The sequence below is a fragment of the Protomyctophum bolini genome (assembly GCF_963924005.1).
Source record: "Protomyctophum bolini genome assembly, chromosome: 9".
Taxonomy (NCBI): Eukaryota; Metazoa; Chordata; class Actinopteri; order Myctophiformes; family Myctophidae; genus Protomyctophum; species Protomyctophum bolini.
Window position 1 is genome coordinate 25679978 of NC_137870.1, and position 26754 is coordinate 25706731.

The 26754-nt window shown below is 40.9% G+C and overlaps 2 protein-coding genes across 2 annotated transcripts; both read right to left on the reverse strand.

The window, feature by feature from the left end:
• Positions 1–94: 94 nt before the first annotated feature.
• Positions 95–13599, reverse strand: LOC308320820 (synaptosomal-associated protein 25-like). The gene is made up of 8 exons (XM_080771502.1): positions 13543–13599; positions 9483–9699; positions 7917–7958; positions 6641–6689; positions 6085–6211; positions 2955–3098; positions 1024–1168; positions 95–757 (listed from the first exon to the last, which is right to left on the reverse strand). The coding sequence occupies exons 2-8, from the start codon at positions 9552–9554 to the stop codon at positions 695–697; spliced, it is 642 nt and encodes a 213-aa protein (XP_080627628.1). The 5' UTR covers positions 9555–9699; positions 13543–13599; the 3' UTR covers positions 95–694.
• A 2879-nt stretch (positions 13600–16478) lies between these two features.
• LOC308320762 (calpain small subunit 1-like) lies at positions 16479–25211 on the reverse strand. Its single transcript, XM_080771423.1, has 10 exons — positions 25123–25211; positions 24825–24861; positions 23720–23812; positions 20912–20969; positions 20337–20401; positions 19983–20051; positions 19426–19504; positions 18902–19018; positions 18142–18200; positions 16479–16674 (listed from the first exon to the last, which is right to left on the reverse strand). Exons 1-10 carry the CDS (start codon positions 25170–25172, stop codon positions 16648–16650), a joined length of 654 nt encoding a protein of 217 aa, XP_080627549.1. The 5' UTR covers positions 25173–25211; the 3' UTR covers positions 16479–16647.
• Between the last annotated feature and the right edge of the window lie 1543 nt (positions 25212–26754).

Sequence of the window (26754 nt, forward strand, 5' to 3'; positions counted from 1 at the left end):
GCGTATAACCTATTATTAAGAAGGCCCCAAAACAAATACACTAATAGCTAGGGAAACTATTATAGGCTATTGTCAGGTGATTTGACTGTAAGTAAATATATACAATCACAAATAAAGTGCTTTTCATCTTCATCAACATTTTGCTATGAGAACTATTTCACAGAGGTGATCTCTTGCCTGTTGCCTCTAGACCTTTCCCTGCTGTGTGCGCAATCACGATGAAAAACAATTCAACGTCACCTCACCTCCATTTTGCATCAACATCGAGAAATGGAAGGGAGGGGACGAGTGAAGAGGACATGTGTGACCGCTTGGTGTCAGCCGAGGCCTTCCTCTAATTACAAATACGTATTTCTCCATTGGGCAATACCTCTTTCGGCCAGCAGAGGGACCCAACGCGTGTGTTAAATGTCTTGATGAACATTTTGAGCACTAGGGGACAATGGGCCATGTTGTGTTTACATTGGGGAGAGTAAGAATGAAAAGTGAAAATAACATTTTTTTAACTGCCACTAGAAACCATATGACACATGGACCTTTTTGTGACAAAGTATTTTAAGGAGTATTCCCGCTCTTAAATAAGGCAGAGGCCTGTGCCCCGTGGTACTCGCACACATTAGCACAGCATACAGGTACATGCTTATTTCTAGAAAACAGTAACAGCTGTATAGTGTGTAAACGGAGAAGGGCTCTATCACTTCATGAGGCTCTTGGCTTTCTGGTTGGCTGCGTTGATTCGGAACACGTTGAGTTCAGCCTGCAAAAAAAAGAGGGAAAAGAAACCTTACAATCTTTGAAAAGTTCCAAGTGATGTGTGTGTGACCTATAAGAGTTACAACCGGCGGCACCGGCCACTATGATTAGCTAATCCTCTGGCTCAAAGTGTGTTTAGTAGTCAAACCAATTGGTGCAGTCTCTTCCAAAAATGTCGTACATTTGACACACACCCTACACCTTTCTGTGTATCGCAATTATCGCAAGAATGCCGTCATCAAAGCGCTGGCGGCCGGTGCAACTGCCTACCTTGCCATGGATGCGATCTATCTGTGGGATCTGCACTTGGATCTCGTTGCCCATGTCCAGGGCCATGCACTTCAGGTTGCCCAGGATGCTGCCCACGTGCTGCAGGTTCTCCTCCATCTCGTCCTCTCGGGCGTCGTCAGTCACACTGGGGGGAGAGGCAGGGTGGTGTAAGCAGAGGAGGGGATGGGTGGGGGTTGGGGGGTGAGAAGAAGAGATGAAGGGTGCAGGGAGTTGATGGGAGGCAGAGAGCGAGAGGGAGATAAGGAGGAGTTTGAACCGCGTTGCGAAAATGTAATGGGATCGTGAGAAGGATAGAAGCAGTGGGGAGAAAAAGATAAAGAGGCATTTAAGTTGAGAGGTGAGGAATAGAGGAAGGAGGAGAGATGATAATGATATAGTTATTGCAACATGCGCGTGTGCATGCACACACACACACAGTCACTGAAAAGAGCATGCAGGGCTGACAGCTGTATGGTACAAATAGGCTATGATTTATGTAGATTTTCTATTGCTATTGTGTGTGTGGTTTGCCAATATGCTCTGTTTGAGCAGCTGCTCGATTAACAGATGACAGAATTGTATGTCAGTTTGTTCTAAATGAGAGCAAACAAATGTGTGCGTGCGTACACACACACGCACACACACACACACTAAACTCCTACACTGCCTGCCCTAGATCTAATAAAATTTGTTGTCAGACACACGTGCGTGTGTGCACGCACACACACACACAAGTCACAAGATGTGTTTATTGGAGGAAGTTCCCTCTGAACGCTGACCACACCTATTATTACATTACGACATGTATCATTTCTGAATGACAGAACATCACAAATTGTGAATGTGCCTGCAGGAGTCCAGGCGTCTATAAGGTTGTCTGTGTGTCCAGAACTAATCTCGCAAACTGCTGACCAATAACCAAATGTATTGTAAACACTGCCAGTATGTGACAGAAATGGGCTACAATAATAATTATTAGTATTATTATTATTATTTTCCCCTATATATATATATATATATATATATATATATAAACAATTACCCTTCATATCATTATATGGCCAAAAAATAGTTCCACGTGATAGAGGGGTCAAAGTTGAACGAAAGTTGCGCTAATATTTTAGAAATAGATCAACAATACAAATGATGCTTGTTTTGTGGATTAATTTACTTTTAATGCACCCCCCCCCCCCCACAAAATGATCAGAACTACTTAATATTCACCAAAACCAGAGCAGAACTCCCACCACGGGACTTGGGCAATCAATTAATACAGTTGCAACCACAGAACCACTATATTAATGGCAAGTATTTCATACAAATTAAGTTAAAGGCCCAGACAACGAGGCGGGACTTCCCCCCTTCTTCTTAGTTGTTTTTTATTTTGACTCGAGTGGGTGGGGAATCCCGATCATAGACTGTAATGGTAGCCACGCCCCTCAGAACATACGCGACTCTATGGTCATTATTTTAATAAATGGGACCATCATTTTCCAAAAATAATATTATGACATTAGAAATGAGACTTTAAACTAGTGACTGGAAGCAAAAAGTATTCATGACCATGTTTATTAAGGTAATACAGTCTAGGTGAAGTTGGCCCCAAATACATGGACTTCTATGGGGCTATGGGTTTTTTGGGCTCAATGACAGCGCCACAACAGGCCATTATATGAACTTTCAGGAAATCCCGATTTCCTTGGTGGCTTCACAAAATATCTGTCTGACTGCCCCCCTGGGTACACTGCACCATCGCTACGCCTATCCTCTCAGCTATGAAACCTAGAGAGTAGTCTTGTACTGTACAATGAGAATTGTAGCTCTTCAGTATTAGGTTCAGTATTAGGTAGTACTTTAGTAGTAGTTTTGTACCATGACTCTTTTCTCGTGCTGCTCAATTTTCAGCCACCCTCAAGTCCCCAAACACACACCTCTTTATGTAAGGCCCACTCATGATCATCTGCTCGCGCTCGTCTACGACCCTGTTGGAGGACGGCTGATTGGACACCACGCCATCACTGGAGGCTCCGCCCCACACTGCCTTGTATGCCCCGCTCTCCTCAAAGGCCTTTAGCCTGGAGGGGTATAAGTTAGAGAGAGAGAGAGAGAGAGAGAGAGGAGTGGAGATGAGAGACAGAACACAATTGTGAGCTTGTAGATGTATGTATAGCATTGAAGTTAATGTATGTTTTGTAATAATAATCAAAAACTACATAGTAACTAGTAACTATAAGTTTTCAAATAATTGTAGTGGAGTAATAGTACAACCTTTTGCCTCTGAGATGGAGTAGAAGTAAAAATACCTAAAACTTGTACTTAGGTACAGTACTTGAGTAAATTTACTTAGTTACTTTCGTTTACACTACTGCCTAAAGGCGAGAGAGGCGTAAGGGAGGAAGAGATTGAGTGAGGGAGAGACATTAGCCGCTGTAGTCTGGCATCGTAGCCAGATGATCAGCAATCTACGCATACCGAAATATGTAGTGTCATCTAAACTCATCATCATCATAACCTTTATTTAAACTCTGAGTTTAGAACAAGCCCTCATTTTCAATGTAGCCGAATTACAAAGCACAAAATACAAAAAACAAACTCAACAACATACACTCTACAATACAGCAATATCAAAATATGAATTGTAAAACAGAAAGTGTCCAAAGCTAGAATAAATATATTAAATAGATGAGACTCAATTAAAACAGTTACATTGATGAGTAAAAGTGCTAGAAATAATTTTCCTGAATTGACCTAGGGAAGGCAGTGATCTGATTTTTATGGATTTTTGGAGTTTGTTCCAATCGAAAGGAGCACTGACAGAAAAAGCTGCTTTGCCTTGCTCAGATTTTGCAAAAGGAACCTTGAGGGTCAGGAAGTCACCCGAGCGGGTCTGATACGGACTTGGGTTCTGATCCAACATAGAACAAATGTAAGAGGGAACCATTCCTGAGATGGAGTGTACATGGAGTGTTCCTATAGAGTGTACAGTGATGGGTACCATAGCTGTCACCAGTGACCCACCTTAGGGCAGAATGATAAACTCAGCCTAGAACTGGATGGAAACCATTCTGAAATGTAATTGCAGAACCAATGCAAATGTTTTAGGGCTGTCCTTCATATTGTGACTGCAGTGTTGGTTTTCAAAGCATACAGGCAGGTTTGTTAGTGACGGTTCTTGCTGCTGTTCTAGCCCTGTTTAGATGTCACCAGATGTGTCGGTAGGCTATTTGGTCACATTTCTAATCCATAGGTATTAAATCCATTTCATATATTTCAGTGGTTATCAACTAAGGCTCTAGGTAGGCTATGGCTAAATAGCAAAGTTTCTTTTTAAACCTTTCTTATAATTATGATGATTGTTATTTCTTTTTTTTGCATAGAAAAATACCTGGGAGGTATCCTCAGTGATGTATCCTGAGGTCAACAGGGTTTCGGGTCTACCAACATCATATCCCTCACTCAGGCGACCCAGCCGGGGTTGATCAAATCCCGATTTACGTCCCAGTAGCTACCCTCGATCAGTCCATCAGGGAATGAGCAAGGCCACACAATCCGTTGCTCCGGAACTACTCTGCCAGGACTGGGTGAACCAAATTCTGGCACGTGGAAGGACTAGGCTTGCTGGGTTGACTCCTGTCTGGGCCCCTCCTACGTCTCACCAGGTCCACTCCTGCTCTCACCAGGCCCAGGACCTGTGCGTTGCACCAGACTCCCAGCACCAGGCACTTCATTCAGGAGTGGTGGATGGCCCTCCTAAAGGCCTCACCGAGTTTGTTGGCAATCAATCAATTCAATGGCTAATTCTAAATTCTCATAGAAAAGCTTTTCAATTCTACCATTTATTTCACCTGGTGTTAACTAACTTCATAGTCCCTGCTATGAAAGACAGCAGCTCATTGAGTTCCCACGACCGGACTTGAGAACCACCAGTATGTTTAATCTGCATTTGGTAGAAAGCTGCAAGCTACCAGGCAGAAATTATAGTGGCAGCAACGGAGGCAGGCAGGGGGGGGTTAAATAAATAACACACACACACACACACACACACACACACACACACACACACACACACACACACACACACACACACACACACACACACACACACACACACACACACACACACACACACACACACACACACACACACACACACACACACACACACACACACACACACACACACACACACACACACACACACACACACACACACACACACACACACACTGCATACTTATCACAGGAGCAGAGCCCACAGCATTTGCCCAGGTCTGTGAGGTTTTTCTCTGCTTCCTTCATGTCATTGTTGATCTGATCCAGGCCCTCCTCTATTCGCTCCAGCTGCTCTATGGACCACCAGCACCAGAACAGTAAAAGAGTAAAAAGAAAGTTGCAGGGGATGGATGGATGTTTGAGAGGGAGGGATATGGGGAAGAGGGGGGAGGAGAAAAATGATGGGAGGCAGGAAGGATAGAGCATGAGAGAGAGAATGGTAAGGGAGGAGTGGAAGGAAAGAGGAGCGAGATAGGTTAGGCGAGATAAGTAAGAAAGAGATGGATTGTGGGGATTTTACACAGAGAGGAGGTCGAGAAAAGAGAAGGAAGCGACACAAAACGAAAAACAATTCAGCAACTTGTTTCAGCCCAAATCCCAGCAACTCATAAACCAGCCAGCCGCCCACAACCCAGACTGCCTACAGCGGAAACGCAGGACACACTGAGGAATAACAACAGCATAATTATGCATTAGAACAATGGTCAGGTCCAGGAACACCTAATGGTTCCTTGAGGGGGTTCTGAGCGTGTACAAATGGAACCAAATGGAACTTTACGGGTCCATCCATTTGTACGCTTTCAAAGTCAAGGCGGTCCCTGAAATTAAAAAGACTGAGAACCACTGTATCAGAAAAAACACAAGACATAGGCGTGGCTATCAGTTTGCTTTGATGAAACGACAGTTTGAACAACAGCTACTGTACATAGTGATGGACTCGGTTGAGGGTTTTGGCCACATGAAGGAATGCCGTGTGGCGCGTCGGTAGCCTAGCCAATCAGAACGTACTTCCTGAGTGGCCAGGCACACAGGCCTGTGAGGCCGCAGCACCGCGCCATGTCTGTCAGGTTCTTCTCTGCTTCTCTCATGTCCCGGTTGATGGAGTCCATGCCTTCCTCTATACGCTCCAACTGCTCTGTAGGAGGAAGTGTTGTTTACTGCAGGGGTGTAGTGGAGGGAGCACATTAAGTGACCGATGCTCCCTCATTTTTTTTTACTATTTTTTCCCAGGTACGTATATATATGGACGTCGACGGCCTCAACTTCCGTTGAGGCCTACGGAAGCTTTTAACATTTGTCCGGTTCCTATAGCAACGCCCCACCGTTCCAACTATGGGATTGCAAATATAATCACAGTGCTAAGTCTACTATGGAGTAGTGTGTGGATGTTCCTTCTTTCTCTTTGATGTTTGCCTTGATCCCTTGTTGTCCAGCACCTGGCCTAAATACAGGCAAAATATATGCAGAAGACTGAAGACACAAAACTCAACACTAGTGTACAACTTGGGAAGTGACGTTAACAGACAGATAATAACAGATAAGAGAGAGACGTAAAGATTAGTACCTCCTTGTTCATCCAGCATGACCAGCGCTCTGATCCCTGCATCTTTACTCTGCATGGGGAGGACAACACACACACACACACACACACACACACACACACACACACACACACACACACACACACACACACACACACACACACACACACACACACACACACACACACACACACACATACAAAATAAACCATTATACTGATTTACTTTGGCTAACACTGGGGCATATAATTTACAGGCAAAACATATCTACAAAAATATCTATAAAATTTTGAAATCCATTTTTTTAACCTTAAACATTTTGAACAATAGTGAAAGTATACAGATCTATAGGCTCAACACCTCACAAAGTAAAATAAAATAACGTGCTTCTCATCACTGACATAATTCATTCAAATAGACAGGGTGTTTCCTTTTTGTTTTGTTTCCTTTCTATGCGCTTGTTAAGCGGTGCAGTGCAAATATGAGCAGTCATCATTGCATCATTATGCGCAATCATTACATTTGCGATGGAAACACTGGAGTCTAATCTACAGATTACGGCCGGAAGCTAAATGTCAATGATGATGATGTTACCTCTGTCTTTCCCCCCCCCTTCTTCTTCTTTTTGACTGTAAACCACTTAAAGCCTATATACTCCCCCAGGGCTCTATATGGAGTCCACTCCTTTTTCCCCTACACCAAAACTCTAGCCCAGTGGTTCTCAACCTCTGGGACGGAACCCCAGGGTCAGGGGGGTCCCCATGCACATTTTAAGCCTAAAAAATAGCTGATCTACAAGCTCACAACGCCTCGTAACGTGAGGCGCTGTGAGCTTGCAGATCTGGGCGGGGTCTCCAGTTCAAATATGATTATTTTGGGGGGCCGCGGCCTAAAAAGGTTGAGAACCACTGCTCTAGTGGTCTAGCCGATCTACAAAGATCGCTTACTTTCTCCAAATGTTCACCCCTACAATAGGGATGATCGTTCATTTAAAGTCGAACAGCATTGGCACATTTTGATAAAGATGTGCTTCTTATAGATTTTTTGTTGATTACTGTAATAAATAATGCAGTAAACATACCTGTATATGAGATGTGAGATGGAGTGACTTCATAAATGCAGAAATACATTTTCTTTGAATTTCTTTCTCTATATGTGTGTGTGTGTGTGTGTGTGTGTGTGTGTGTGTGTGTGTGTGTGTGTGTGTGTGTGTGTGTGTGTGTGTGTGTGTGTGTGTGTGCGTGCGTGCGTGCGTCTGTGCGTGCGTGCGTGCGTGCGTGCGTGCATGTGTGTCCATACCTCCTCAACTAACAGCCTCATCCTCCGTGTGCTCTCCAGGGACTGACAGAAATATTCAAATTACATCAAACAGTTAAAACACTACAATATATGATGATACATATTTTATTTATATATTATATTTATATTCATTTGTGTGTGTGTGTGTGTGTGTGTGTGTGTGTGTGTGTGTGTGTGTGTGTGTGTGTGTGTGTGTGTGTGTGTGTGTGTGTGTGTGTGTGTGTGTGCGTGCGTGCGTGCGTGCGTGCGCGTGTTTGTTTCAGTGCCCCCCACACCCACAGTGAGCTCATGTGTGTCTAGTCTAGTCTCTCTGCAGATGGTCGTCCTAGAGATGAGCCGTCTCTATGGCAACCAGGTAAGCCAGGTAGGAGCTATGTCACTGGTTCTCAATGTGTGGTCCGGGGGACCACCAGGGGTCCATAACGCTGAGTGTACACATGGATTGATTGCCGGATGCCAGAGATAAAGCATGGTATCACATGGGGTTGCGTGGCCTAATGCACTGGTTCACAAACACTGGGCCGGGACCCATTTGTGGATCGTGGACACCGTAAGATTTCCATAAATTAGAAAACAAATCTACAAGCTCACAACGCATCTAATTTCTCTTTTGGGTCACAGGCTAAACAGTTTGGGAACCACTGGCCTAATGCATATCAACCTGAGGGTCCTTGAAACTAAAAGGTTTTAGGATCAGTGGACTTTGTACATTTCTTTACTTGAATGTTCCATTTGTAGTACAGATGCCTTCAGAAAGACCAGGGTATAATGTCATCTCTGTTGGGGGGAAACCTCATATCTCCAAAATTGTTAATTTTCAGGATAAAAATAAAAATAAACAACAAAAGAATTCTCAAATCTACAAGCTCAAAACAAGTCACTTTTGCGCTGCATTTCGAGCTTGCAGATCTGCTATTTGTTATGCTTTTGTGTGACGCACAGGACCACAATGGAAACAAGTACCACTGTACTATTTGCAAACTGTTAATAAAAGTATTCAGTCAATCAAAAACGCTGTAGTATATCAAGTAGGATAAGAGGTTTCTGCCCGACATCGGCAATATATGAGTGACACTGAGTAATGTAGACGGACAGCAGTTAGGAGTCGTCCCAACAGTAGGTTTTAGGCAGTGGTGGAAAGAGTACTCATGTTTCTTGAGCGGTGCCTAAACACTCCAATGGAGTGGCGTGTAAGTCTGTCTGTCTGTTTGAAGTACGGTATGTATGTTTGTAGTACGACCCATTGACCCCTTATTGGGGTTGCATTCCGGTCACACGCACGCACGCACGTGCGTGCGCGCGTGCACACACACACACACACACACACACACACACACAGCCTCCACCGCTTAATTCACACAGGTATTTTTTTACTTAAGTAAAGGGTGTTTATCACAATGATATAATAGGCTACTGTAGGCTACACAAGTTCCTTAATTGTCTCATGAACATCACTTCTCTGAACGGCACTGAGACAAAAGGTGATGTTTCAGGTAGAAAGGTGAAGCGTTTAAACTCTCCCCCTGTGGCACACAAACAAGAAAAACAAGCCGGTCAATCATTTACCTCATCTGTGACCTGATTGGCTCTCATATGTAGCTCCTCCTGCGCTGTCCTGATGGGTGGGTCACACGACATCTTGGCATGTGGCCAAATCCAACCCCTGTGTGTGTGTGTGTGTGTGTGTGTGTGTGTGTGTGTGTGTGTGTGTGTGTGTGTGTGTGTGTGTGTGTGTGCGTGCGTGCGTCAGTCCCAGTTGGAAGGCATCAGGTGTTTTCGGCGCCTAGACAACACAGTGACATCAACATTATTTATGGCAGTGAATAGTAGTGTGACACAGCAGCCATTAATGTTCTGCAAGACCCACATCTTTACCAGGTCTTTTTGATCTACCACTGTCGATCGAATGAGTTGATCAAAAACAACCATTGTTCACCATTATTTTCTTATTTTTTAAAACTTTTCTCTCTACATTTATCTTACTTAATAGTTATAAAATATATATGTGTTATTCTATTTTAGGATTTTATTACCGGTATTATTATTATTATTGACTGACTCATTCAACATAAAAGCATGATGGTTTTCATTCATTGTGTCTGGCACTCGGTGACCATGCGGAAATGTGTTCCTTAAGTGTGTGTTCCTCATAAAGGTTTGTCACCCTCAGAAGTTCTCCTTCCAAAATCGTCGTATCGTCGTTTGTACGTTTCATTTAAAAAGAGGAAATCCATTCCAATTTGCAGGTTATCAAATCAAATCACATTCCAAATCTGGTTAATGACGACTCTACACCGTGACCTAACCAGAAAACCAATTTTATGTCACTCTTCTTCTCCTTTATTAGGAGAACCATGTAGACAGGATAGGGACCATAGCTTAAAAAAATAGGGCAGATTATTTTCTGCCGCATCTGTTGTGCAGCAAACTCCAGAGTCTATCAATTGAGCTGCCGATGAACATTGTTCTTAGTTACTGCTCTTACAGTTGAACAAAAGTAAATATAGTCACTATGCAGTTTGCAAGTTGTGCTTGTATGTGTATCTGTGACAGACAGAAACTGGCAGCAGCTATGTTAGAACCTGAACTAGCCCTGTCTGTCTGTCTGTCTGTCTGTCTGTCTGTCTGTCTGTCTGTCTGTCTGTCTGTCTGTCTGTCTGTCTGTCTGTCTGTCTGTCTGTCTGTCTGTCTGTCTGTCTGTCTGTCTGTCTGTCCCTGTCTCTCCTTGTCTCCTTTTAATTCCCATTTGTTCTGTTCTCTCCTTCTTTCTTTTATTTGATTTTATCTCTCCTCTCCTCTCCTCAGTCAGTTAACAGAATGTAATTGACTATGATTATGAGGTTATGGTTCAGTGGGAAGCTCTGGCACAACAAGAATAAGGCTGTAACTAACACGCACACACGCACGCACGCATGCACGCACACACACACACACACAGACACACAGACACACACATAATCAGCATCTAATGAACTGAGGAAGACAATGAACAGGGTTGGAGAACAGACAGACAGACAGACAGACAGACAGACAGACAGACAGACAGACAGACAGACAGACAGACAGACAGACAGACAGATACTTTTTTATCACACACAGACACAGAGCAACTTGTATAGAGGCATAAACCTGAGGACAGTCCTCAGATAATCTTTATCCAAAAGAATAAACAAATCACAGTCTAAACTTCCAACCATACTTGCCACTAAGGAGACGAGACACAGCGGTAGGCAGAAAAGACGGGCCTCGTTAACTCAATGAGTTGAACCTGGAGTTCCACTTTCACTGTGACAGCTACGATTTCAGATTTCAAAATATGGTCCCGATATGTCCCGATTTTGAAAATCTCCAAGAAGAAAAGCATTGCTAACTTACTCCTTACTCATTGCTAACTTACTCCTAACTTACATATTTTCTGATGTGACACACTGCCAGATGGCGTGTCAATGGCATGCTGTACCAGTGTTTGACCTACTGTACAGACAACAGAGTTGATTACCTGTAATTATTAATTATTAATTAATTGGTTTATTGTTTGTTATTCTTGTTTCTGTCAATGTCACTTTTGCTATAGGAATGGGCTTTCCCTTTCTCTCCTTTTTCTCTCTCACTTTCACTCCATCTACTTTCTCTATCTGTCTGCCTCTCTCTCTAGTCTGATACAGACTCAGAGTAAACATTTCCGTCTGTCTCTCTACGTCTCTAGTGTGCCGACCACGAGTCAAGCCATTAAAGAAATTGCGGAAACACGTGTTGTAAGCTTGTAGATTATCTATTTCTGCTATTTTAAAACGTTTTGGAAAGTATAAAGTTATGAAATGTCAGGGTCACTGGGTCAGTAATTTAACTTTGTATATGTAATTTAAAAATTATCAAATTGTATATAAATTGTATGTTATCATATTCGATGCCAAAAACACAATTGAATCTTTTAAATTGTGAAAGCCGCACAGTCAAATCCTTAAGTGTTTATTTAACTCATTACCTGAGTTCAATTAAAAGCAGCCTGGCAATAGACAAAATATATCACATGCACAAAAAGATTCTCAAGTACTGATTTAGACAGGCTAGACAGAAATGTGAAGAAACTGAAAATATCATGCATGGACACTATTGCAAATTTGCAATTATATATCTTTTGAGGGAGATAAAACTCTCTTGTGAGTGATTGAATGAGTGAGTGAGTGAGTTGTCAAATTTGTGATGATATATCAAAAGTTTAGATACAATGTTTGTGCGTGCGTGCGTGTGTGTGTGTGTGTGTGTGTGTGTGTGCGTGTGTGCGTGCATGCATGCGCCGTGCGTGTTCGTTCTCTCTCAATTCAGTGCATGATAAGATATTGCCAAAGCATACATGAACAACATGTATGACTAATATTTAATTAGGCTAGTCTAATTAAATATCCATTCAGAGAACATCATCTTGATGTTCTCTGGATGGATATTTAATTAGACTAATTTACATTTACGAAGGATATTGTTTGTCATTGTTTGTCACTGTTATTGTTGTTCATGTATGCTTTGCAATATCATATCATGCACTTAGAATTAAATTGAATTGAGAGAGAGACAGAGAGAGAGAGAGAGAGAGAGAGAGAGAGAGAGAGAGAGAGAGAGAGAGAGAGAACACACACACACACACACACACACACACACACACACACACACACACACACACATACACACACAGGGATTCACAGATCGACATATCACTGTCTGTAGCCTACTAGTGTCCCTGTCCTGTCTGCTATGGCTGATGGACAGAACACAACGTGGATTCACTTGGAAGCATCAGTGAATGTTGTGTTGCAGTGTTGGACAATATCAATCAGGAGACTAGCCTAATATGTTACTTATTGCATATTACTCTACTTTTATTACTACTAAGATAATATTATATTACTTGGAAGAGTAATATAATATATTATAGTCTACCGTATTACATATTATATTTATATTATTACTCCTCCCCGCAAAAACTAATATAACACAATAGCCTATGTTTAGTTCCTTAATAGAACTGAATCCAATTCATTGGAATATTAATAAGAGTCACAAATCTGCTAAACTGAATAATTGCAACTTGCAAGGCTATAGGCTATAGCCTAAAACAAAATAGTCAACCTTCTCTCATCTTTTGAACTATTTTTCTGCTGCATATATTCCACATTATGTAAGCCTACTGCAGTTATCTAGAAAGATGTAAAGTAGCAATCTCTTCTTGACCTTTTCATCGAAATGTTTTCAAAAGGCAGCAACAAAACCTCGTTAATATACGTAGTATTTTGTACATAGTAATATGTAATAATATCGCGTTTTGTCAACACTACTCGTTACTGGGTGAAATAATAATATTATAAATATAGTAATATATGAGTATGACCTTACTGCCCATCACTGATGTGATGTCGTGCTAGGCCACTAGACCAAAGACCACATTCAAGTGCTAATCGTACACTTTTCACCTTGTTTACTTTGCAAGCTCCAGGATGTTTTCGTTCAGTGGCTTCTGCATCACATTCCTAGGAACAATCTTCAACACTATATGAGCCTTCTTCAACTTATTAAAAGTATTAAAGCATTTTTAAATAATTAATTTCTTGATTTCATGTGGCTTACGGCTTACCTTTTCAACTCCTTTGTAGTTTGGAGCGATGGTGTGAGAACTCCACCTGTTTGGTTAACTCATCCACGCAGCGTCCATCCACCGCACCACACTCCGCAGCATCACATTCTGCTCTACTCGGTGTTGCCAGATTTTGCGGGAGAAATAAGCAACCAGCTCTATGAAAACAAGCCCTAAATATTAAAGCAAGCTAGAATAGGCAACATGAGCACGTAAACCTATACATCGGCTAATTTATTGTGAGCTAGTAGATCTTTTTGGAATGTTTTTGAAAAAATATGAATTCAATTGGTATTGGGGACTGGGGAGGGGCCCGAGGGGGTATAGCTGGCACAAAATAGTTTCAGATGTGTCCTGCATGGAATAATGCATAATTGTTTTGTCTGGTCCTCGACATGAAAATGTTGTTTTTAACAACTGGTTAAAAACAACATTAGGAAACAAGCCCAAATAAGCAAGCAACTAGTAACTACTCAGGAACAAGCCCCCAAAATAAGCCCAAAGTCATCGCTTTAGTCGCTTATAATACGCAGACATGGCAACACTGGCTCCACGCACCGCCCCCACTGGCCCAGGGGCTTGTTTTGATTGATTGATTGATTGAAAGTTTTATTAACAAATGCAGAATGGGTACAGTCCAAGGAAGGTCGCCTATATAGACAAAAACTGCTAAGAGGATAAAACCAGAAAAAGCATTATAAGACTTGTTTACATCAGGGTCCTCCATTTTCAATTCATCAAAACATTTAAAGACATGCAAATATACACATCTAGGCCTATGCAAAATAAAAATAGAATAAAAATCACACCCGTGTGAAGTGAGGGGCGCTCTTATCATTGTACATCATCATAACGTAAAATAGACAATATGCCTATTTTGCTCAGACACTATGGCATACAATTCTCCATTCATTAATTGTCAATGGGAAATTAATGTTTGTTTAAGACAAAGTGGGCGGTAAGCAAAAGCTGGACGTGGGAGGGGCTAGCGCCCCACAAAATACAGTTAGAACAAAGTGAACAGTAGGCTATAGAATAATCACACTTGTGTGAAGTGAGGGGCGCTCTTATCATCATACATAGCTTACATTATCATATCCATCTCAAAACAGTAGCCTATAGCCTAAATATTGTACAGTGTTGGGAATTATTACTCAGTAGAGTATGTTATTACATAGGCTACTTAAAAAGGTGATATTATATTACTTAATACTTGGAATCAATTACATATTATATGTTACATAATATTATTACTTTTGTGCCCCCACCCACAAAAAAGGGATGTAGGCCTACAAAAACACAATCTGTTTAGTCAGCTTCTTTTAGAACTGAATCCAATTGTTTTGAATATAATATTAAGAAGAGTCCCCAATCAGCCAAAAAGGCTATAAAATAAAGCATCTCTTTCAACCATTTAAATTAAATGTTTTCAAACGGCAGCCAACAAAACAAAAAAGTTATAGGCCTATGTGCTATTTTTTTATACAAAGTAATATGGTATAATATTACTGTTTTGGCAGAGTAACACTTTACTTTACTCGTTACTGGGTAAAGTAATAATATTACAGTAATATATATATATTACTATAGTGACTAGTTACTGCCCAACGCTGTGTGAGACTGTTCAAAGTTTGCGTTTCATTATCATATTGAGCCCAGATGTGGTTTTCATTTAGTCTGTAATTTATGAATTCATACACATGTTCATTTAATTCAAATTACAAATAGAATCAAATGGACCCATCATGGTGTGTACACTATACATACAGTACACTTTTCAGAGGTAAATAAACAATGAGGATTTTACTATGTAGGCTGCAGAAAAGGGGGGGGGAAACTGCTGATGTTGAAAATTCAAATTAATACTTTTGGGAACAGATGCAATTATTAGGGGCGTGAAAAAAAAGTAATAAGTAATGTAATAAGCAACTAGTTACTTAACTTTACTTAACTTATGTAACTAAAATCAGTAATATACCTTTTAGGAGTAACTTTGACTGTTGGCCAGCATGAGATGATGTGATGATGATAAGAGCGCCCCTCACTTAGATTTTTTTCTATTGGCGATAATAGGCCCTACTGTAGACCTATAAGTATTCACTTTTTTTGGTTGCATGTTTTGATGAATATTGACTCTGATGTAAACATGACAGAGATTAAGATCCAGTTTGAACGTTCCTTGTTTACATAGTAGCCTTAAAAGACAGATATAAACACAGTACCACAATAATACATCAGTATTGTCACTTTATTCAGAGCTTAAACATTACATAGAATTTTGGGGGGGAAAAATAGTGTCAAGTTGTCAAGTTGGAAAGCCACAAACTATAGCAGCATTAGTCTGCTAGAAAAAGTAACGGAGATTCTTTGGGGTATTTTCCGTTACGTTGTGGCACCGCCATCTGGTGGTGGGATAGTGCAATAGCAGCATCAATCATATTTGGTCCTATGGTTAAAGTAAGTAGGCCTAGGCCTATATAAATATATCTTTGTTTTACAACATACTATACAGCATTATCCCTTTTCAAGATTGACTTTGGCGTTAAACATATCATTGCATACTTGTAAACCACATAATGTTAAAATGCAAAGGAGGACTCAGAGAACAAAAAAAAAGTTCAGACTAAAGTCAGTATATATATATATATATAGTTATATATATATATATATATATAGTTATAGTTATATATATATATATATATATATATATATATATATTATATATATATATATATATAAATACATATATAGTTATAGGCTACGGTATATTTGATGTATCAAATATAGCCTAGAAACACACAAAATCCACTCTAATCTGAACTCATTTTTCTTTGCGTGTGTTCATCCTTTACTGCATGTAAAAAAGGAGTTTATTTTAAGGCCCTGTTTTTCTTTTTGAGGCACTTGGAACCAGTGAAACATAATTCAAACATAAACATGGAAGAAAAATGTTTTAAATAAAACTCATTAAGCATGGACATCAATATTTCTAGGCTGTACTTAGCCAATTGCATAGTGAAATAGAGAGAGAATGGTTAAACGAAATCAAACATTTGAGATGAAAATAACGAGACGAGCATCCTGTGCAGCATTCCCAACGTTGGTTTAAGAGTACATGGTCAACTGAAGCCACTGTTGAGGAGAGACAAGAGAGAAATCTCATTTCCTTCACACTACAACAACACAACTGTTTTATATCCATGACTGATCTCATTAAGACCTGAGGATGATTCTAATAATTCTGACTCTAAATCAGTAGGTCTCACACAATTTTTCAAAACATAAAAAAATAGCAGATGTACAAGCTTGCAACATGGCATGAAGTGACGCTCTGTGAGCTTGTACATCTGCTATGTTTTTTTTAATAGACAGATGTTTTCCAAGTTTTAATGAGTAAAGCATTTAAGCCCTAATATGTTGTAGTATGAAAAGTAGTGTAATGTATGCATTATCAAATGAGCTGATGAAGATTCAACACAGGATGATCAAAACATTGCTAGCCGAAAAAATATGTTTTTGTACGCCAGTGGTTCCCAAACGTTTTCATGTCAAGGACCCCCAAATTGACACTCATTAACCCGCGGACCCCCATTAGAAAATATATACAAGGAACCCCAAAATAAGAGAAGATTTTTACGGCTCTGGCAGTGATTTTCACCGATTTTCATTTCAAGGACAGTTTGACATGCATTAGGCTACGGACCCACATTTAATGGCATTTCTATCTCCGGGACCCCAATGTATATTGTAAAATCAAAGTTAATTTAACTCTGAAAGTGTACAAAAGGAGCCAAATGGACCCATTTGCACACATTCTGTGTTACAGACCCATAAGTGTCCATTTGATTCCTATATCATTTAGCTGGGGACCCCTGGAACTCTCTCAAGGACCCCTAGGAGTCCCCGGACCCCACTTTTGGAACCACTGTTGTAGGCTACCTATTATGGTGCGCTTTCCTTTGTGATTGTTAAAATATCTCATCTACGAGCATGTGGATCAGCCACAAATATTTGTTTTTGTTTTTTTAATCTTTGAAAATGCGCACAAAATGGGGACCCCAGGATTAATGTGGTTTAAAAGAAGATGTGACATTTTGTTTAGTGCATCCACATAAACAAATAGCAGCATAAAAAAAAGAAATTCTGATAGAGCAATATTATTTTCATTCTGATGAATTGAAAATGGTGGGACCCTGTTGTAAACAAGTGTATCAGTGATCCACAGTAACAGCCTTTGTATTGAGTTGTGCTTTCATGTGAAATGTACCCATTCTGCAAACTGTTAATAAGTAATTAAGTAATTCAATCAATCAATCAATCAATCAATTAATCAATGCCATAATAAACTGTACGTCATTGTCAATTCATCATAGTCTGTTACCAATTAAAACATCCATAATACATACAATAAATCTTGATATGAAAATAAAGTCTTGAATATTAAAATAAGGCAGGACCCGGGGAATAACAACATATCATATAACAACATATCAGATCCTAGTATCTACTATAATTAGAGATGCACGATATAATTGGTAGCATATCAAAATCGATCGGATCGTCTCAAAATAATAATAATAATAATAATAAATGTATTACCTCTTTGATATCTAGACTAATGTTTCCACTGTTGTCCTTGTCCAAAGTTTTAAAGGCTCCTGGGAACACACACACACACACACACACACACACACACACACACACACACGCACACACACACACACACACACACACACACACACACACACCATTTATCACATTTTCAAAATAACAACTAATATTAGTTTGATTAATTAGGAGGCGAAGAAGAAGTGTGTCATGAAAAGGGTAGAGGGAGGGAGGAGGAGGCAGCAGAGAGGGAGAAGACAAGAGAAAGGGTAGAGGGAGGGAAGAGGAGGCAGCAGAGAGGGAGAAGACAAGAGAAAGGGTAGAGGGAGGGAGGAGGAGGCAGCAGAGAGGGAGAAGACAAGAGAAAGGCAGTGGTGGAAAGTAGGTACAATTTTGAGGCATTTGTACTTTACTTGAGTAATTCCAATTTCCAATACTTTTACTTCTACTCCTCCGCTACATCTCAGATCCAAATATTGTACTTTTACTCCACTACAGAAGAAGAGAAGAGAAGAGAAGAGGAAGAGAAGAGAAGAGAAGAGAAGAGAAGAGAAGAGAAGAGAAGAGAAGAGAAGAGAAGGGAGAGAAGAGAAGAGAAGAGAAGAGAAGAGAAGAGAAGAGAAGAGAAGAGAAGAGAAGAGAAGAAGAGAAGAGAAGAGAAGAGAAGAGAAGAGAAGAGAAGAGAAGAGAAGAGAAGAGAAGAGAAGAGAAGAGAAGAGAAGAGAAGAGAAGAGAGATAAGCGATACTTACGGCACATAGCGTCCAGGCGCACCATGCAGCCAATGAAATTATCAAAGTCCATGTTGCCATGCTCATCGCTATAGCGACGGATAATCAACTGGTAGAGCTGGTCATTCAGGGGGAAACCTTGGTGGACGTGGACACACACACACACACACACACACACACACACACACACACACACACACACACACACACACACACACACACACACACACACACACACACACACACACACACACACACACACACACACACACACACACACACACACACACACACACACACACACACACACACACACACACACACACACACACAGTTGGATAAGAACACACAAAGTTGGATAAGAACACACAGAGTTGGATAACAACAATGAACACACTCCAGCTAGGGAGAGGACGGCAAACACATCCGACAACCATTATAGAATTAAGCTTATACAGAGAAAACAGAAAACTAATGTTATATACTAAATAAGCATTATTTCATAATGACAACACAATATTCACACACCTGTGTGTTTTTCTTACCAGCAGCCTTGAAGGCTTGTGGAACCTCTTTGGAGCAGATCGTACCGGACTTATCAGCATCAAAGCACGTATAAGTACCCTGAACCACGCACGCATGCACACGCACACGCACACACGCACACACAAACACACACACACACACACACACACACACACACACACACACACACACACACACACACACACACACACACACACACACACACACACACACAGTTTATTCATACTGTAATGCTACTGAGGTGAGCTCCAATGCTACTCCATCATCATAGAATTCCCTGTCAGTGTTCTTAAACTATTAACTAAGCACTAGCTCTCAATGTGGGTAGAAAGCGCTTTTCGAAATAGTAAATAGTGAGAACCAGTAGGATAAATATTGTATGCATGCACCAGTCATCAATTCAAAATATATTTCTTTGTGTGTTTTTGTTGCGGATTGGTTGCACCAAGCTTGAGGGTGGCACATCTTCAGTTCAGAGTTCATGCAGATTGAACAGATGCAAACTATAGGACAAAAGGACTGACCGGGACTGACTATAAAGGACAAAAGGACTGACCTGCCATTTCTTGATGTTGTTCCAGAGGTATTTGAACTCGTGGAAGCCTAGTTTACCAGTGCTGTCGCTCTGAAGCAGCATGGTCAAGGTTTCATGACAGTTCACAGACAGAACAGGCTGACATATCTGACACACAGTATGTGTGCGTGCGTGCGTGAGCGTGCGTGCGTGTGTGAGCGTGTTACTCTCTCTCTCTCAATTCAATTTCATTCTAAGTGCATGGTAAGATATTGCCAAAAAGGATACATCAACAACATATTTTTGTGCATGTGAACTATCAGTATTTAATTTAATGTAATGCACTCTGAGTTAAATGAACACTAAGGATTTACTGTTTATTTCTACTGAGGATACATCCATGACGGCCACCATACTCCTGCAGGACTCAAGGCCGAAGCCATCGGTCTTCAAGTCCCCGCCTGAAACATCACAGAACACACACCCATTGGTTTGTTTACACAGTGCACAGACATATATAGCAGCATTCCCAACCAGAGTCCACTAACTGCATAGTAGAGCATCGTAGAGCTGATGTGAATGGAATTAATACTTGTTCTGAACATGGGGTCCGGGGACCCCCAGGGGTCCTTGAGGAGGGGGTTCCAGGGATCCCCAGCTAAATGATTCATAGTCAGGATTCAGGAATCAAATGGACCATTAGGCTACAGGACTGTAACTCTGAAACCCGTAGGGCCATTTGGTTATTTGTATACTCTCAGAGTTCAATTAAAATTGAGGATTTTACTATAGATTGGGGCCCTACCAATCTGGGAAATCCTGAGAGATTAGGGCCCCACAGATTTATTTATTGTTTTTATCAAATGGGGGCCTGTGGCCTAATCCCTAATCTGAATCTCAACCTCAATTGTGCTACCTTAGGGAGCACATGTGTTAAAGTTGATGCTACAATATCGATGTTGCACACTCACGTTTGGAAATAATCCTGTTGAGGATGTCCATTAGTTCATTGGGACTCACTTCCATGTCCTGTCACGTGTGCACACACACACACACACACACACACACACACACACACACACACACACACACAGAGAGAGAGAGAGAGAGAGAGAGAGAGAGAGAGAGAGAGAGAGAGAGAGAGAGAGAGAGAGAGAGAGAGAGAGACAGAAAGAGAGAGAGAGAGAGAGAGAGAGAGAGAGAGACAGAGAGAGACAGAGAGAGAGAGAGACAAGGGTGAGTTCAACATTGTTTCTGTATGAGAGAGCAGGGGACAATTCAAAACTGACTCAAATGATCAAAGGGTGACTCATACAGTAAATAATCTTAGAAGCACATTTTCCTTTGGTCTATATTCCATTTTATGACTCATATCTAACGCCTGGTTTCCAGCTCATAGACCCCGCCCACTCCACTAAGTGAACTGCTTCAGGGTTTGGATTGGGGGTAACAACATAACAACATACTAGTGGCATGTCCAGGGCGTGTACTTGTACATCAAGGTGCCTCATGCTACGGAAACAGGAGGTTCCTGTCCCAGTGGCCTATGGTTGCAGGCAAATACTATAACTGATAACACTAATTTCATATTCATCATCACTATTTAGTGTTGTCACTTGTCAGTTTTCGTGGTCCCACCCTGCAGACTGAAATGTGGTCAAACTGGCAGACACACCCCTCATGGCTCAAACACTCATGATGTGCACATGCACTCTCACCACAGAACATAAAACAACACTCAGACAGGAGGGGCTTGCCTTGCCTCAACACAATGGTAGGAATGTAAACGAGACATCTTGAGCGAGAAAGACACACCTTGTAACTACTGTACTACTACTATTTCTAGCTTACTTTGACAAAAAAAGAAATACACTGGTACCATATTGCTAAAAAATATATATTGGCATCAACAAAAAAAACATCAACACCATGCAATCAAAGTCAGTCTGTATATGCCAGCTAACCAGGGCCGGGGCAAGGCAAACCAGTGCCAGTTTACATTTAAAGGGGAATACCACTCATTTTCAACATTTTACTATGTCATTAATATACCTTAGAGTTGTTGTGTGGAAATAATAAAAAAGTCCCCCCATTCTGTGTTGCCTAGAACTGGAGGTCTGAAAGAAATCAGTAACATTATGAAGTACATCTTTGTGATGTCACTGGTTTGTGTCAGTCAACGCTTCATTTTCTTTTGCAAATCTGCTGTTTGATTGATTGATTGAATACTTTTAATAGTTTGCTAAATGCAAATAGTGCAGAGGTAAAATTTCACAATAAGTGTTAAAAGGATAACACAAAAAGCCCCCTAGGGCCTTGTTTCCATGCTAGTCCTGTGATGTACTGTGAGGTACAGTATGTACAGTATTTTGTACTGTGGAATCATGCACAAAGATGGCCGGCTGAATTTGAATTGCTGCTGAATGAACCCCTTTGGCAGTTTGACTGAAACAGCAGGGGTCAGGAGGGAGCCACAGTAAAACAATTTAGAGGAAAACTTGTGTTATTTAATATTTTGGGTCCTGAGCTCATGATCAATTATTAAACTTTCAGCCGTGTGATACCCAGTGCAGACGTATTGCACGAGGGAAACCATCAGTCTAATTAATGCACTCATGCTCTCCCCTCCCAACCATCCTCTCGGATAGGACTGTAATGAAATAATACCACAGGTCAAGATCGATATCATCAAAAGACTTCCAGGAAGAAATGGCTAATGTCAGTCCAGCAGTGAGTCTCGGGCTACGTGAGCTACTCTGCTCTCTACTGTCGCCTCTCAAACATTCCACATGTTCCGTATGCTTCAGGGTGGCCCAATGGTTTTAGGGATGCCCAGGTAACCATTTCGATCGCAAGTGATAAATTATGCTGAAATTAGACCTTGGTTGACCAACTGGAATTCAAACCAGCTGGTCCTCTGGGATTTAAATTGAGAATGAGAACCAACTTCAAACTGCATGTGGTATTAACTGGTACAACCTGCCTGCTTTGACAGACTGGAGGAAGAATGCCACACTGCAAACTAGACGAGGGACAGAGGAGTGAAAGAGGGTGGAGGGACGAGGGAGGGGTGTGGAATGCACACGAGCAAGACGGACAGATGGACGGTCAAGATAGAGGGCGGAGAGGCAGTAGAGTGACAGACAGACAGACAGACAGACAGACAAACAGACAGACGTGTGTGACAGACAGACGTGTGTGTGTGTGTGTGTGTGTGTGTGTGTGTGTGTGTGTGTGTGTGTATGTGTGTGTGTGTGTGTGTGTGTGTGTGTGTGTGTGCGTGCGTGCGTGCGTGCGTGCGTGCGTGCGTGCGTGCGTGCGTGCGTGCGTGCGTGTGTGTGTGTGCGTGCATGCATGCATGCATGCATGCATGCATGCATGCATGCGTGCGTGCATACAGTATGTGTATGCAAATCTACTTTTGCCTCTCTGTTTATGTGTGCACAAGTCTGTCTATGGGTTTAGAAAAGAGAGAGTTGTGAAGCCATTTCAGAAGGTTCTAATTTGAAGCTTCTCTGGCCACATGATAAGACTTAAGGCTTACTGACATGAACAGCTTTGTGTGTGTGGTAATACCCTCTGGTTGCACTTGGAACATCGCAACAATAAAGATGTTGTTTGGCACAATAAAAGTGGAGTCGCACACCTTGTTTCTCACAATTGTTCATACTATTTTGACCTCTGCTGCTAATGTTATACATATCACTGTACATGTTATGGAGCAACTTTGCGTCAGTCTTGTACAATGTACAAAATAATATCAAGCATTTTGCCCTCACCTCTCCAGCCAGCTGCCGGAAAATCTTTCGGAACTGTTTCTCCTCATCGCTCTCGTGGCTTTCAGCGTAGACTAGGGGCCTGCGGGGAGGGGGCTGCACGCACGCACACACACACACACACACACACACACACAGAGCCGCTACTGTTAGAGCATACAGAACGCTGACACACACATTCCTCACAGTAATTGCATTTAGAATGTTTTGACAAGAAAACTTCCACTCAGGAATATCAAAGCTTCAGTTCATCAACTATGACTCTACATCCTAAAGAATTCATTTTCATACGACACTTAAATCCATGTCTTCTAGGTCTAGGACATTGGATGAAATTCATTATACTATTGAGTGCCACCAAACTGTGGAATTCCTTACCACCAAACAAAAAAGTGTGACTCCCTACCATCCTTCGATACTGCCATAAAACAGCACCAATTTGCAACCCTACCTAGACAAGTCTTATAGTTTGCCAAACGAAATCACCACCCACTGTTTTTCTATAAATGTACTGTTACAGCTCATACTGCATTGACGATTTCTTGTATTTCATGTCTTTATATGTCTTGATTAATTGAATACATAGGACCACAAGCCCTCAGGACTTTGTATGTAAACTGTTAATAAAGTAGTAAAGTTCATTCATTCATTCATCCATCCATCCATTCATTCATCCATCCATCCATCCATCCATCCATCCATCCATCCATCCATCCATCCAACCAACCAACTTGGCCTGGTTTACCTGTGAGGAGTACATACTGTAATGCCTCTTAACTATGGTAAGTGCAGTGATATCATCAGTTCATATTAGTGATCATAGTGATAACTATATATAAAAACAACTTTTAAAACAATGGCCAAGAAGCCATTGTACTGTAGCCACCAATATGTATTAACTCAAATGTATCATAAATTATAGCATCTCTGAGGTCCTCTGTCACCCCTGTTCAGTGCATCTGCTTCTACCATGACTAACATATATTAGGCACACATTGATAATGTTAAGCTTTATAATGTTTGAGTTCATAAAATGATTAGCCAAATACATACTTCATATGAAAGACTAGCAAGGTTGAAGAAGGAATATAATTTAAGGTTTACTCACTGGATCTGAAGGCACAAACTGACTGGGATCGATGTCGCTGCAGAGAGAAACACACACATGTATTAACTGTGTTATGACAGAATGGCGGACAGGCTTTGTCTGAATGGCTGATGACTGAAGTTTAAAAACACAGGTACCATTAAAAACACAGATTTTTTTTCCAATAACCTAAAACACAAATCTAAAATCATTGAAGAGTCTGCACATGACTGATTGAATCACAGAAAACGTTCAATCAATCAACATGTGTGTGTGCGTGTGCGTGCGTGTGTGTGTGTGAGAAAGAGAGAGCACGCACCTCACAATATCCACAATGCCCCCTATGAGTTTCTTTGCAAGACCAAACATCCTGATTTAAAGCTGAAAAAGAGACAGACAGACAGACAGGTCATAATCATGGACCACATACCTCACAGAGATGATCAGGACCTTCAAACTAGTACAGTGCAAACAACAAACCACTGCAAACAAGACTAACTCCATTGTGGAGTTCCTATTTGGGTACGTCACTATAGTAAAACTACGGTATAATAATATATATATATATATATATATATATATATATATATATATATATTATATATATATATATATTATTTTTTTTAAGAATAAAACCCTCTTGATTGTTGAATATTTTAAATCTACACGATCACATGTACTTTTTCGGAGTTCTTGTAATGTTGTAACATTAAAGGTAGCACAGTTAGTGAACACCAGAGCCATCTAATAGAAGAGTTACGATGTTGATTTGCGATGTTGAGCGCTCGAACGCTGTTCATGCAGCCAAGCTGGAGTTGGAAATACATTGTTTTCAACGAGGGTGGCGCAAATAAGTGCTATTTGTGCTATGTGTGCAACATGACAACTGTTTTAAAGTATTTTACAGTAACAACTAAAGTCTCTTTAATGTTTATGTTGTACTATTACTAAAAAAACCAATGTAAAATAAAGGTATTTAAGATGATTAAAGCTGGGCTATTGCCTGGGTCCAATGCATTTCTGCCTACTTCCGGTCCAGGACTTGTCCCAGTTGGTTGTCCCCATGCTCAATAGAAGTCTATGTAGGAGAGATTGGACTGGCCCCATGAAGTGAACGCAGTTTGCGTAACTGTCTATATCTAAGGCTCTGGTGAACACTAACACTCAAGGAGCAAATTTATAAGCTCAAGTCCAGATGTGCACAAACTATTTAAGCACATTCTCAGCTTCACACAATTTGCAAAACACTGTACACACACACACACACACACACACACACACACTGTTTGCGAAAGACACTTCTCTATATTAAACGCAGTAATCTAACATCATGTCACTTCTTTGCCTTTCAAAATGCCACACCTATGAACCAAGCTGATCAAACAAGGCTACCAGGTGTACAGGACAGTGTTTAATTGTATAAACTCACCAATCAGGTGAAACTTACACTGACTATAACAAGGCAACACAGGTGAGTTTATAGGCCGCTACATTTACATCAGGTCAACCAGGTGTTAATTAGGCTATACCAACTTTACTCTGGTTGAGATACTGTATACCAGACTTTGACATACCAGAACAGATGTCTCATATACCAGATCTTGTCTTAATTGCCACAGGTGATACAATATTATTGTTTTAGACCTCTGACCTGTCCATTTGTAATTGGCTTTCATCTCTTTTGTATTGTAAGGTAGCTTTGCTCTTCATCTAATTAATTTGTGAAGCACTTTTTTTTGTCTATGAAAAACGTTTCAGACTAAATAAAGTTATTTATGATCTACATGTAGGCCCATGAATTTGCTGTTTTTCAGCAGCCCCGTGTTTACACACAACAGAAATAATGTCATACGTTGCATCAATTACAACCTTATCAAACCTTTTCAATCAAATACATTTGAGAAAACCCTGCAGTCTGTGTGTGCAACTGCAACTACAGGGTACTTCGTGT

Coding starts and splice junctions, on each gene's coding strand:
- LOC308320820 (XM_080771502.1), bottom strand. CDS start 9,554: ATGTCGTGTGACCCACCCATCAGGACAGCGCAGGAGGAGCTACATATG. Junction 6,212..6,640: donor CATGCTGGATGAACAAGGAG/GTACTAATCTTT, acceptor TTCCTCCTACAG/AGCAGTTGGAGCGTATAGAG. Junction 1,169..2,954: donor AGTGGGCCTTACATAAAGAG/GTGTGTGTTTGG, acceptor CTCTCCCCCCAG/TGTGACTGACGACGCCCGAG.
- LOC308320762 (XM_080771423.1), bottom strand. CDS start 25,172: ATGTTTGGTCTTGCAAAGAAACTCATAGGGGGCATTGTGGATATTGTG. Junction 19,505..19,982: donor ACAACATCAAGAAATGGCAG/GTCAGTCCTTTT, acceptor TGCGTGGTTCAG/GGTACTTATACGTGCTTTGA. Junction 18,201..18,901: donor GCGCCTGGACGCTATGTGCC/GTAAGTATCGCT, acceptor GTGTGTTCCCAG/GAGCCTTTAAAACTTTGGAC.